General features: G+C 32.9%; 1 protein-coding gene across 3 annotated transcripts in view; it reads right to left on the bottom strand.

The window, feature by feature from the left end:
• LOC143244076 (RNA-binding protein 5-like) overlaps positions 1-12,971 on the bottom strand; it is a 69,977-nt gene extending 57,006 nt beyond the window's left edge. For 2 of the 3 annotated variants that reach the window (XM_076488116.1, XM_076488133.1), the window contains exons 1-3: positions 12,807-12,971; positions 5,287-5,504; positions 3,670-3,748 (exon numbers count right to left, since the gene is read on the bottom strand). In XM_076488116.1, the coding sequence (XP_076344231.1) occupies positions 3,670-3,748; positions 5,287-5,444 (237 nt within the window). In that variant the 5' untranslated portion in view covers positions 5,445-5,504; positions 12,807-12,971. Of the gene's footprint in view, positions 1-3,669; positions 3,749-5,286; positions 5,505-12,151; positions 12,172-12,806 lie in introns of those variants that run through there. The other variant, XM_076488125.1, reaches the window with a different exon arrangement.
• Between the last annotated feature and the right edge of the window lie 239 nt (positions 12,972-13,210).

Raw genomic sequence — 13,210 nt, 5'->3', positions numbered from 1 at the left:
TTTAAATTATATGGACACCAGAACAGAGGACATGTTTGGCATAAACCAAATACAGCATTCCAGGAAAAGAACCCCATACCAATTGTGAAGCATGGAGGTGGAAGTGTCATGGTTTGGGGCTGCTTTGCTGCAGCAGAACCTGGATAGCTCACAATTGTAGAATCCACCATGAATTCTTCTGTGTATCAGAGGGTGCTTGAGAAACATGCAAGTCCATCTGTAAGAAAATTAAAGCTGAAGCAGAACTGGACCCTGTAACACAACAATGACCCAAAACATACCAGTGAATCCACCAAGGACTGTCTGAAAACTAAGAAATGGAAAGTCCTGGAATGGCCGAGTCAAAGACCAGATCTTAATCCCATTGAGATGCCGTGGGGTGACTTGAAACGGGCTGTACATGCAAGAAACCCCTCAAACATCACACAGCTGAAAGAATTCTACATTGAGGAGTGGGGCAAACTTTCTTCAGACCCATGTCAGAGACTGGTATATGGCTACAAGAAATATCTCACTACAGTTATTTCAGACAAAGGGGGTAACACTAGCTATTAGGGGGTAGGGTGTTCTAACTTTTTCCTCAGTTAGAATATGCATTTTTGTTGCATGGCATTTACAGAAGATCTTGAAAAGTCTTTTCTTCAGGTTTAATTGTTTAGTTATATTCCTATAATCTCTCAGTATTGTTAAAATTGAGATTAAATATCTGTATATCCAAAAATGTTACAAAATTACACAGGCTTTCATAGGGTGTCCTAATTTTTTCACATGACTGTTATGGTAAGTTAAAATATATAGTGTTATTGTTTGGCTAAGGATTCTTTTATGGTAGGTATCTGAACTGTTGGAGGTAAATTTGAAAAAAATAAACAGCATTCACTTCACTTGTTTTTAAAATACAATATATATACATATAAAACTAGTTAAATGTATGTACAACAAATTATTTATACTAGATGATCATAAGCATGTCATAAAACTAATTCTCTTGTCAAAAGTCCTCTCAGGCCTATTCAACTGTTCTAGAATTTCAGTTCTTGTACTGTTGCCAAACTATCAAAGCACACTTTACCAGCATTCCATTGAGTTATTACAGTTATATACTATACTTCAAAAAAACCATCTGGTCCTATTTTTCTATCTAGGCCTGCTTTCAGTAACAGTCTACTTATTTGTCAAAGCTCACACAAGCAGGTTCTATTACATTAACCTCACTCTAATGTATATCAACAGTCTAAACATCTTTTACATGATTTTACTTTGTTTCCTGTCTGTCTGGGTCTGCTGTTTTCCACTCATCTCACACTATTTATACGTTTATTACTAAACAGTCTGCTTGCTACATATCCTTGGCATAAAAACTTTAATGTAACATTCTTTGATCTCACACCAATAAGTTATAAATGCAACACATGACTCTCATAGTTATATAACTAAACTTTTCATAACACTTCCTTTAAATTAACTACTTCTAACTCTCTTGTTATGAAAACTAAACAAAATATTCACTCACAAAATACACGAATAACATCTACACTAATCACTCTTTTATGATATACTCCTTACAGTTTAGATGTGATTAACCTATAGTTTAATCTTTATATGACCTTTTTTTTTTTACAGGGACATAAACAAGGAAGTCAGACTCATTAGCCAACCATATACACAACATCTCTTACAAAAAAACTTTTACATAAAGCACAAAATTTTGTGCAATTGTTTGTCTGTACCTTATCTAACTACTCCTAGGGCATTGGGCCAATCTTATTGAAATCTTGAAGATGATAGTTTGTAACAAGGGGCATCTTCATGGGAGTGACAGCCCTCCACCCCATTATTCTGAGCATTCATTTTCTTTGACACAAGTTAATATTAACTGAATTCATATATGGTGACATATTCTTACAACAAACAAAAAAAATACTAGTTCATACATTCACAAACAAATCTTTGGTAAAAATGTTTAATTTTTTTGTGTACAAAATATTTGTAATGTTTGGAAACAATTAAAGTTACTCATTCTTTCATAGTTGATATATATATATTAATGCAAATATAATGGGTTTAGAACACAGTACATATGTTAAATGAAATATTTTGATTAACAATTTAAAAAATGTTGGCTTGCTTATAATTTTGATATGGTAAAAACTATTTATCATACAAGAACAGTAAAACTGTGTAGCATTTCTCAAAACAAAACAAACATTAGTTATACGAAATAAAATCTTTAATCAACATAAATTAACAACTGAAACCTATAACAAAGGTTCGGCCACATAAAAATCAAATGTGTTGTTTCTGTTACTTTACCGACCCTACAAAATACATGCTAACTCCATATACTTATTTTATTGTTCTTTTCAAAATAAAATAACAAAATTACAGTACATACATTAAATTACATTTTCAATACCTCTTCCAAAATTAATACTCTGCCCTAATACACATATACAAGTGCACACAAAACAGATGACAGCAACAAACATATTATGAAAAGTGTAAACATTTTCACTGAATATTATTTCTAAAAGTTGCATTATTTATTCCACCTTGCAAATGTTATATATGCTGTCAAGGCTAGCAACACATTACTTCATACATGCATGTATAGTAAGCTACACTTAGTGTGTGTGTGTGTGTGTGTGTGTGTGTGTGTGTTTTCTATTACCAACATTTCACCCCCTGTATGGAAAATGATGGAAAAAGGTGAATTTAAAGCCTCAAACAGGAAAAATCATTTTACTAATTCACCATCCAGGTTACTGTTTATGCTCATTGACTGTGTGATCTTAAGTTCCCAGTATCATTCTATTTTACTAACAAATAAGATTGATATCATTATCAATTTATTATTTATATTTTATGCATAAGAATATATGCTAATTTTATTAATTCACAAACTTCATTTATATTTTGATTTGATAAATCAATACAGGTAATGACTGCAGTTTATTTTTAATACTTTTAAACATCAGTGTTTCATACCTGAATTTGAATAATTATCTCCTTCCTATGTTCCATCCCCCAAACTTATTTTATAACAATAATATCTAACATAATGGGTTCATTGCTCGATCAAAATATTTTTCCTATTGACCTACAGGATTTAGAGAATTGATGTAAAAAAACCAAACATATACTTTTACTAGGCTTAGTATTTTTATTTCTTCAAAAAGTTCATCACATTGAAATCTTTTCTAATGTTTAAAGACACCAAATCATACAAATACCAAATACAAAATTAAGGTATTTTATTTGAAGAAACTACATATCCTGTAAAAACTCATCTAAAATTTCACACTAGTTCAACTATTTTTGTTCTTGCAATGTAGCAAAATTAAACATAAATATGTTTAAAGGAGTAAAGGCAGAGACTGTAATATATGCATGCTCTAGAAGTTGATACTTCGATAATTATTAAAGTTTGACTGCCAAAACAGAATCTTACCACTGAATCATATTACGAGTATTTTTCACAAACAGGAAAAATTTTCTATTCAGCATTATCTTTTCTCACACATCTGGTACATTCTTCTTTGAGATGTTTAGTGATTTGTAATAAAATAAATATGGTAAAAGTATGAAGTGGCAGTACTGAATAATACACAATATTTACAAAACACGTTACAGTAAAAATAGAAACAGAGCACATAACTCATATTATACCTCATTACAGCCATATGGACCATCACCTCGGTCTCTGTCAAATCTCTCTCGATTTCTATTCCTGTTCTGCCTACGATTTCTATGAAAGATATTTCAAACAAGTTAACAGTAATTACTCCTAAATTACCTCAGAATTCAACACATTCTCTCCACTACTAAAAACTTTGTTTACATCAAAAATGGAAGAGCCTTTTCTTTACTTACAATTACATTGCCAGCCAGAGTGCAAAATTCCAAATCACGATAAGCCACTAAAATCTTGAGTTATATGTAACATTAACTTTCTGGAAACTAAATATGAACTTCTGAAAAACAGTTTTGACAAAGAAAATAAATTATAGCATTTTGTCTGGACTATGAAACTGAAGTTGGTCCAAAGGGCTAAATTGTCCATCACACTGATTTTAACTGCTGCTGAGTGGCCAGACACATTTTAACTTGTAGATTATTAAAAGAAAAGGACATACCACATCAAAAATTGCTTCAAGTGATACTTCTCGATCATTTTGTTCTTTCACTCCAAATAAAAACTTAAAGGTTATGTACAAATAACACCTGATAAACTATAAGGCCACATATTTCTCATGTACTAAACTAATAAACCTTCATAAGTACAAATTTTGATCATGTATTAATGACATCTTTCACCTAGTAACAAAATATGACATTGAAGTTAATACCAAATTTATCCAAAAACCAGGCAAAGAACTAAGGTCTATACTATGTAAAAACTACACTGACAAACACGACACCAACATTATTTATAAAATACAATGTGATAACTGCCACGACTTCTATATTGGAGAAAAAAGTAGAAAAATGGAAACCAGATTTGAAGAACATAAGTCACCTTCAGACATTTTTGAACACTACAAATCAAACACAACATAACCACAGAAAACACCCAAATACTAAATAAACAAACAAACATAAACAAATGCAAAATTAAAGAAGCTTTACTTGCACAACAACTCAAGCCCAAAATAAACCAATACAAAGGAACACCTTTATGCCTATATTAATAAATATATCTAACATCTAAGCACACCCTCTACATTCCAAACTCAATTACACAACGGCCTTCAAACATGTGGTCAGCTACCAGCTAGTAACCCTTTCTTTCTTTGTGAACCTGACGATGGCTGAAAAAAGGTCAAAATGTTAGCTCCTCTACATAGTGCGTTTTCTACCCACACCAACTGTTTTTACATGTATACTTTTCTCTACATGTGGGTTTTCTCGTTTTCATAGATTATGAAGATAACAGTTACATTTAAGTTTTTTGGAGAAAATGACCTTAAAATATCTTTTGATATGTATTTAGGAGGTTCTAAGAGTTATTCAAGAGAAATTTGAAAACTATAAGATAAAAAAAAATCATTTTTATTCTTATTTTGTTAGTTACATAAAATGCTACTTTGGTATACTTTCGTAAATGTAATTCTTTAATAAATTTTACAGGTCTGCAGTCACTATGATTTGAATATTTTTCAAGATATGTTCATTTGAAAAACAACATTTCTGGTATCAAAACAACTTTTTAAAATATCCCAGTGCTGCAACTGATACTGCACATTTTACTCTAATACATAAAAACATTATACAAATTTAATCTACCTTTCTCTGCGCTTTTGCCTGTCTAAATCACCAGACAAGCTCAGCTCTGGAACTTCGTTAGATCTTTCCATGCTCATACTAAATTCTGCACTGTTTTCACCCAAGCTGTCATAAGGCTCACCATCATTGGAGCACTCTGCACCAGAAGTGTAGTTCATATTTTTAGATAAACAAGCCACTTGTCACAATATTACAAAGTTTCAGATTTCTAGCGTCTTCTACAAAGAATAGAAATTGTAAATTATGACAAAAATATTTCAAAATAATCATGACTTTTAAGACAATAATAAAATCTAAATTAAATGTAAGTACAGTGAAAATCTGAATTATAATATGCATTCGAAATTTTTAAAAATTTCTAACTTCTGTCATGGGTTACTAGGTAACAGTCACTGTCCAAGTATCTTACATAGACTATCTCCTGCTCAAGGTTGGCAGTGTCTGTTGAGCCGTCAGTCATAATGCCAAAGAATAATGAGGTGTGCAGATGAGATCTGACATTAATTCTAATTGTTTCTGCAATATACTTCATAAAGATAACTGCTTGTTTGTCATTGGCATAATGCTCTGTTAAGTTCATACCAAAGTTCTGCTCCTGCAGCAACAGAAGCTCTTGAAAATCATTGAATGGTTTGACATTCAAAGCCATATAGAGGGCAGTCCTGAACAGCCCAGCAAATGATCTTTCTCAGTTTGGTTAAGTTTGCTCAATTCTTTATCATGGGAGTTAAATCAGGTGTTTCTTTTGCTGTCTTAGCTTGACAACTTAGACTGTGGGTGTGACTGTTTTCATGCTCCTTAACAGCACTCGCTTTCAGGTTGGAAGATCCTGTTATGAAGGTGTTCTTCTGCCTTCCACTACTTTGGTCATATTCCTGACAAATTGAGCAAAACATCAGTCCAGTCGCATTATTATACTCCAACCATGGTCGGCCTCTATTCCATTCATCCTGGAAACAACGAGTAGGCTTAGCGCCAGTACCAGCAGTAACAGTTTTTACTTTAACAGTAGGGCTTGGGTTTTTTCACTCGGGGTTCCATAGTATTGTCTTCTTATTCATTAGTCTTGCTCGTGAAGCCAAACTGAAATAGATCGTGAGACTTTCCAGTTTTTTTACTATCAGACGCCATGGTCAGATCATCATGAATGTTTGGCAGTCACGTGACTATCCGGAACAGCACAGATAAGGCGACTTAAAAAGCACATTTTGTGAGCGTTCACAACCATTTTTTAAAATTTGCTTTTTTTTTGTCTTAAATTAAATCTTAAATTTTGCAAGTTATTTTCCACTCATTATAGAATATACTTTTAAGCAAATCTTTGGGCTGTGCATACACAGTTTTTGCCTCACTTATTTTTGATGGGATGATGTATTTGTGTCCGATATGTTAGGAATATAACCACCAATCATGATGTCAGGTGATAGATGGGAAAGTGCTGATTTTTTAACGGACATGTCTGGCTTTAAATAGAAAATTTCAAACACTGTAAGATGAGCATGAAAAAAGACTTGGAAGATGAGATAAGCCACCTCCTGCAGCAAAATGCAGGCACAAGAAAAGGGGCGTAGAAAAACAAACTGTCGTACATAAAATACAAAGGTCACCACAAAAACACGAATAATAAAGATGAATGCCCTTCATAGGTGAGCAAAGAATGAAGGAGCAGATGGAAGTTAAAAGGAAAAATATGGAACTGGAAGATTTGTTCCCTATGGATGAAACAAAGAAAAATATGTGGATGACAGTACAACAGAAATGAGTAAGATATTCAAAACATTGACCATGGCCATTGACAGCATGGGGAAATAAAAATATTCTCCACACAGAATTGAGGGAAGATAACTCGACAGAAGGATAACAGGTCAATAACAAAATACCACAATCCAGTAGCTTTGGAAACACAAAATGAATGAAACCTGGTGTAAGAATAAATACTCTCTCAATGGCATTCCCACTCAAGAAATGCAAGATCTCATCCTCAAGACACTGATGATAAGAGAATGAAAGATAGAGGGAAGGAAGTGGAAAGAAAAAGGGGGAAAAGGAAAGAAATAGAGAAGTATGATGCAGGTGAGAACCTGAATATTCATCTGGTGGACAAAAGTGGATATCAAATGTTGGTGAAAAACAACAGATGAGTTCCCACAGAGACAAAGCTGACAGGATAATCATCGACAAGAACAATTTCAACAACAAGCAGTAAGAGGGTGGGAAAGAGAAACCTGTGATACTGGGATGTGAAGATGAAACAAGAATTAAGCAGGCCTAGTAATAGGAACAGAATGTTGAGGATTAAAAAAAAAGCAGCAGACAATGATGATTGATGATGGATTGTAATAGTCTTGGTTTCTAGTAAGTCAAAAATACCAAAGAACTCTAGGTAAATAAATGGAGCCTGAAGATTACAGATATCAGTAAGGTGGAGACACACATTAAAAGAGCAACTCATCCTAACAGCAGAGAAATTAAGTAAGGATTCGTATAATAAAAGAAGGATTATGGGTCAATGTAGTAAAAATAAAACAAACCAAGTAATACTCTCCTGGAGTTAAGAAACCACAAGTCAGAATAAAACAGACTAAGAGGATGAGGCATGTTACCACAGATGTATAGTCAGTCAAGATATGAGACTACATGGACCAAAAAGTCAGGTGAAAAATTTAATAACATACATGTGAAATTGCATCAAAGAAAATAACAGGAGAGTGAAGATAGTCCTTCATAAATAAAGCCATGCCTAGAGTAAACCTTGATGGAAAAAGCAGCAAGACAAATCATAGTCATCTTGATTATTTCAAAATTGAAGAAAAGGAAACTTGGCTAACGAAAGATGTGCATGAATGAACATGTGGAACAATGACAGAAAATGAGCTATAGAAGCCACAAAGATGCAGGTACCATGTTAGGAAAACTGTCACCATCATAGAAGAAAACAAACTACCATCACTTAAGAAATTATAATGGGTAGGTATAAAATAAAATTTGTTTGGTTTTCTTTAGGAGTAACCAGTAAAACTAAAATATATATAGTAAATTACTAAAACTCTTATGGTAATTTAAAACACATCTGTTCTAGCCAATACAGAGGAAAAGAATGAAGTTATCTCCAATGTAAATACTTAGGGAGAGTTACTGTGCATGAATGTTGTTACCCTCATTAGTGTGGGATGCCATTACCTTCCTATTAGTGTGAGCTGCTGTTGCATAATAAAATGCAACAATGCAGTCTGGGAATTTTCTAAGTTTCTGACACAGTTGTGTTCTACTGTAATTGAATGGTTTGTCACTTTATTCATGCTGAATGTTGGTGTAAGGGAAGGAGAAGGAAAGTAACCATTTCTTTCAGCATGTGCAGTGTATTGAGAGGAAAGTAACCATCTCTTTCAGTGTGTAGTGTACTAACAGGAAAGTAACCATTTCTTTCATGTGTGTAGTGTATTGAGAAGAAAGTAATCATTTCTTTCAGAGTGCAGAGTGTACTGCTGGTCGTGCTGAGAGTTTATGGAACAGATGAAAGACTGCCGAGTTTTCTGATGAAGGTAATTTTACAAGCGACTGGTGAAAACTATATTGTAGAACGTATGGGGTTTGTTATATCAGTAGTGATTTGATGTGATTCCCATACTGCCCCCGAAGAAGAAAGGTCCACCTTTCGAAAGTGCTCAGGTTACATGGGTTTCTATTTCAGTTTAATCAAGACTTCTTGGCCCTATGTGGTTTTAGCACATCATGCAAATGTAACAATGCAGCTCACATTAAATACATTAATCTGTGTGGGAGTTAGCTCAAGGCTAGTTGCAGGTAAATTTCTTAGGAAGATACACGAATATAAAAATTTTGAGTGTGAAGATTAAAGATCATCTCAAAGAATAGTGTACTTTTAAATAGGTTATTAGAAGTAATATGACTGGATTTATGACCATGCCATGTGGTAAGTATAGGACCTAGAACATTTTAAACTACTCTAATAGTAGTACGTAATACCAAAACAGCATCAAGACATATAAGTGAACATAAAAATATGACACTGAAAGACTAGCAAAACTCTAAAAGTAACTTAAACTTACGTAACTTCTATGAATTCAGTCATATCAACTATTAAGTCCCATGGCACTACAATGACAATAAGATCCATGCTCTCTTAGCACTTAATATTAATAAAGTTGAAATTGCCTGCTGTGTGCATATATAATGGGACTTCCCATTCAAGAATAAAAACAATTTCACAGTGAATTATTTTTTATATGTTTTCATGAGTGTCTCCCAACGTTTGAAACTTCACAATCCAAAACATAAATATTGCATAGAACTGAATGATTTATTGAAGCAGAAACAATATAGTACACTTGGTACTTTAGTAATACCACTCTGAGAGAGAATATAAACTAAAGCATATCTGATTAACACTTAGTCTCTAAAGCTAAGAAAATCTTTTTTTCCACTAGAACAATGCTTACCAGCCTTGTTTATTTTCCACAGTACCCCTTCAGCACACAGTTAATAATCATGCTCCCTTCTAATAAATTTTTAATACAAGTGCCAAAAATGGAACCAAAAACGATATGCTCCATCAATGGATGAGAAACACTAGTATAAGCACTGCTTGCCACAAACACACCAACACAACAATTTTTGTTCAAATGTGTTAAAAGAAAAACCGTCACAACTTATGGTTTAATTTTTACAAATATAGCTTATTTCCCAATATCAAAGACACTATTTTACCCCAACACAAGTCTTAACATTTTAAATTGTATCTTCCAGGCCGATGGTTACATTGCTCAAAAGCCTAAACCTAAGCCTAGAGGAAGCATTTTGATACCAGACAGTAATCCAAGCCCCTCTGCATGATCCAGAATGAAATGTACAAGTTACTTAGTACTAGATAAATAAATTAACAAGAACAGGTCACTGTACATACGGTGCTGTAATACCGGCACTCTTTTTAACTTCTCAGGCTTAAAATAACATTACTACTGGTAATAATACAGATTCTTCAGTGGTAATATAAGGTACACACTTTCAAAGGTAGATAAGCATATAGCTCACAAAAAATAAAAATATGGCAAAAGGATTTATGTACCGTAAGTCACTAAACAATCCACCAAACATCTTGGTAAGATTGGTGGAAGTGCTGCAACCTTATTCTTAGGTTTATATATATATTTTTTAATTTACCTAATCAAAATGGGTGTGCATCTTCGACGTTGGGAAATACAGTAACTTTGAAACTCTTAAAACTTTTCTAGTACGCTCTCAAAATTTAATTTCCCCCTGAATGTCAAAAAATGCCCATTAGAGCATGGTTTGGTTTGTTTTGAAATTTGTGCAAAGCTATACAAGGGCTATCTGCACAAGCCATCCCTAATTTAGCAGTGTAAGACTAAAGGGAAGGCAGCTAGTCATCATCACACACTGCCAACTCTTGGGCTACTCTTTTACCAACAAATTGTGGGATTGACCATCACATTATAATGCCCCCACAGCTGAAAGGGCAAGCATGTTTGGTGTGATGGGGATTCAAACCCGCGACTCTCATATTACAAGTCGTGTGCCTTATCCACCAGGCCATACCAGGCCCTAAGGGCTGGTATCACTCTGGCTTGAAAACACTGAACTATAAATGTGAACTCATTCAATTTGTTTCAAATAGTCCTAATGTTAGATATAATAATAATATCAATTAAGCTTATTTTTGTATCTACCATGCTGGTCTTTAAATACAGCATCCATCTTTATTATTTAACTTACTATGCAGTAAACGTATGCACAAACCCTATCATATCAATTTATTTTCAATTTCCCAAACTCTCTCACTAGGCTTGTAAATTGTTACTAAAGAATATTATTTATTTAGCACCTTCAATGTTCAGTGTTATCCTGCTAGTCCTTGTGCATTAGTGTCACACAAATCACTTAATGGAGGAAGACACTAACTGTTCATATACCACTTTTTAGGCAGCTGTAGATGTTTTTCTGGTGCTAAGAATTGCCAATATAAACACTAATTTTATTAGACATCATATAACTTGGTTAATGTTATATTTTGGTCATGTTTTGTGAAGAATGTGTTCACATAACCTTTCAATATAATATGCTTCCAGCTCTTAAATTCTGAACTAAAACAGTACTCCTTAGGACCATAAACTTTGCCTTTCCATGGTTATTTTATCAGTTACTTCTGGTGAACAACAATAAAAAAATATATACGATCACATACTATCAGGATTGCATCACTTCATGCACTTAAGAAATGTGATATTCAATTCTAGTTTCATTATTAGATCTCACACAAAAATTTCAGGCTATTAACAAGTATCATATAACAGTAAGCAAAACTTGTGAAAAGACTACCATAAAGAAGTACAATATTTGGACAAAATCAACTCTTTACTTATCCCCATAAGATACCCATTATTTCTCCAGAATTGTCCCAGTTTTCCTTTTCTAAACCTCTACCAAGAATTCAGTATCCTTCCTTAGAGTTAGAGAAAACCCAAAATGTAAACACACAGAGAAATAAGAAAACAAGCTAAATATTAAAATAAAAAATAAACCCTAAAGTCCTAACAGCTATAACTTTAGGCTTAGTTGCATCTACAGGGTGTTTAGAAAGTCACTGTGCAGTTTTGTAATCACATTTTATTCAGCCTATTTCAAGCCAGCAACTGATAGCGGTGTTTAGAAACAAAATAAAAAGGATACAGGCCTGTATTGAAGCCAACGAGGGTCACTTTCAACATTGTTTATAATTGTCATTCATATTTACCTTTTTAAAAATTTTAAGTTTTAAAAATAAAACTTACAATCCTAACTATGGTAACTAATATGGTTACTTTATTAATATCAAAATAAAACTTACCTAGAGAAACGTTATAATCTACATCAGTTCAACTTGTTTTATAATTTCTCTATCCCATAGCTCAAAATCATCATGAGCTATATCGGTAAATGTTTTCAACTAGGCTAGCTATTTATGAATTTTTAAAATACTTTTTAATGCTAACATTAAATTATTACTTTTATATTCCAACTTCAAAACTTTCAAAGTTTCATGCAGCATAGGAATTACTTCATTTAAATTTTAATATTGAATTTAATTCTACTCGAATATTATTAACAATATTATTAATTTTTTACCTAGATACTAAAAATAAAACAAGTGTAAATACTTAAATTATGCCTTATTAATATGAAGAGCAATACTAGTTTTATTTTCAAGTTTCTGTAATAAATCAATATTAATGGTAAAAGTACCGTAGAAATTAAAACTAAAGGTATTACTTTTATTGCGCTATTAACTTTGTATATGTATAATTAAGATGAGGCTTAGCTTTACCACTAGGCTGATAAACTGTTACTAATTATTGAAGGACTACGTAGAGCTAGTCAAGACTGTCAGTCATAAAAATACAAGTTATAACAGCACAAGTCCGTTACCATTTGTAAACTCGTAAGAGAACGAAAATCAAAAACACGTTTTCTTAAAACTATCAAAAAATACCTATACGATATACCTCAATTCCACAGATCTAAAATATTTTTTTAAATTTCTCGTGGAAACCTGAACTTTTTATGTTGAAGAACATAAACCAAACTAATTTCAACACGATTCAAAATGGCGTTTCAACTAAACAAACCAAGAGTAAACTTAATAGATCCGACTAACCTTCACAGAACCCAAACTAGAGTTGGAAGTGAACATGAACGTGTATATTCCATCGAATCTATGAAAAATGTAAAGGATCAAACGACTAAATTAATATCGGGTAGTATAACGAATTATAAATTCACAAACGTGTCTACGATTGTTAGCAAAACCACATAAATTGCAGAAATGCTTAAACGCTTCTCTTAATTTGTCCACTGTGGATTCAATTATTATTTCAATCCTATAAATTGTCTCATATGAAGCATTGCT

This window comes from Tachypleus tridentatus, chromosome 1, assembly GCF_004210375.1.
Source record: "Tachypleus tridentatus isolate NWPU-2018 chromosome 1, ASM421037v1, whole genome shotgun sequence".
Taxonomy (NCBI): domain Eukaryota; kingdom Metazoa; phylum Arthropoda; class Merostomata; order Xiphosura; family Limulidae; genus Tachypleus; species Tachypleus tridentatus.
Note: the sequence above shows the minus strand (reverse complement) of the source record. Positions and strands in the feature narration are given on the sequence as shown.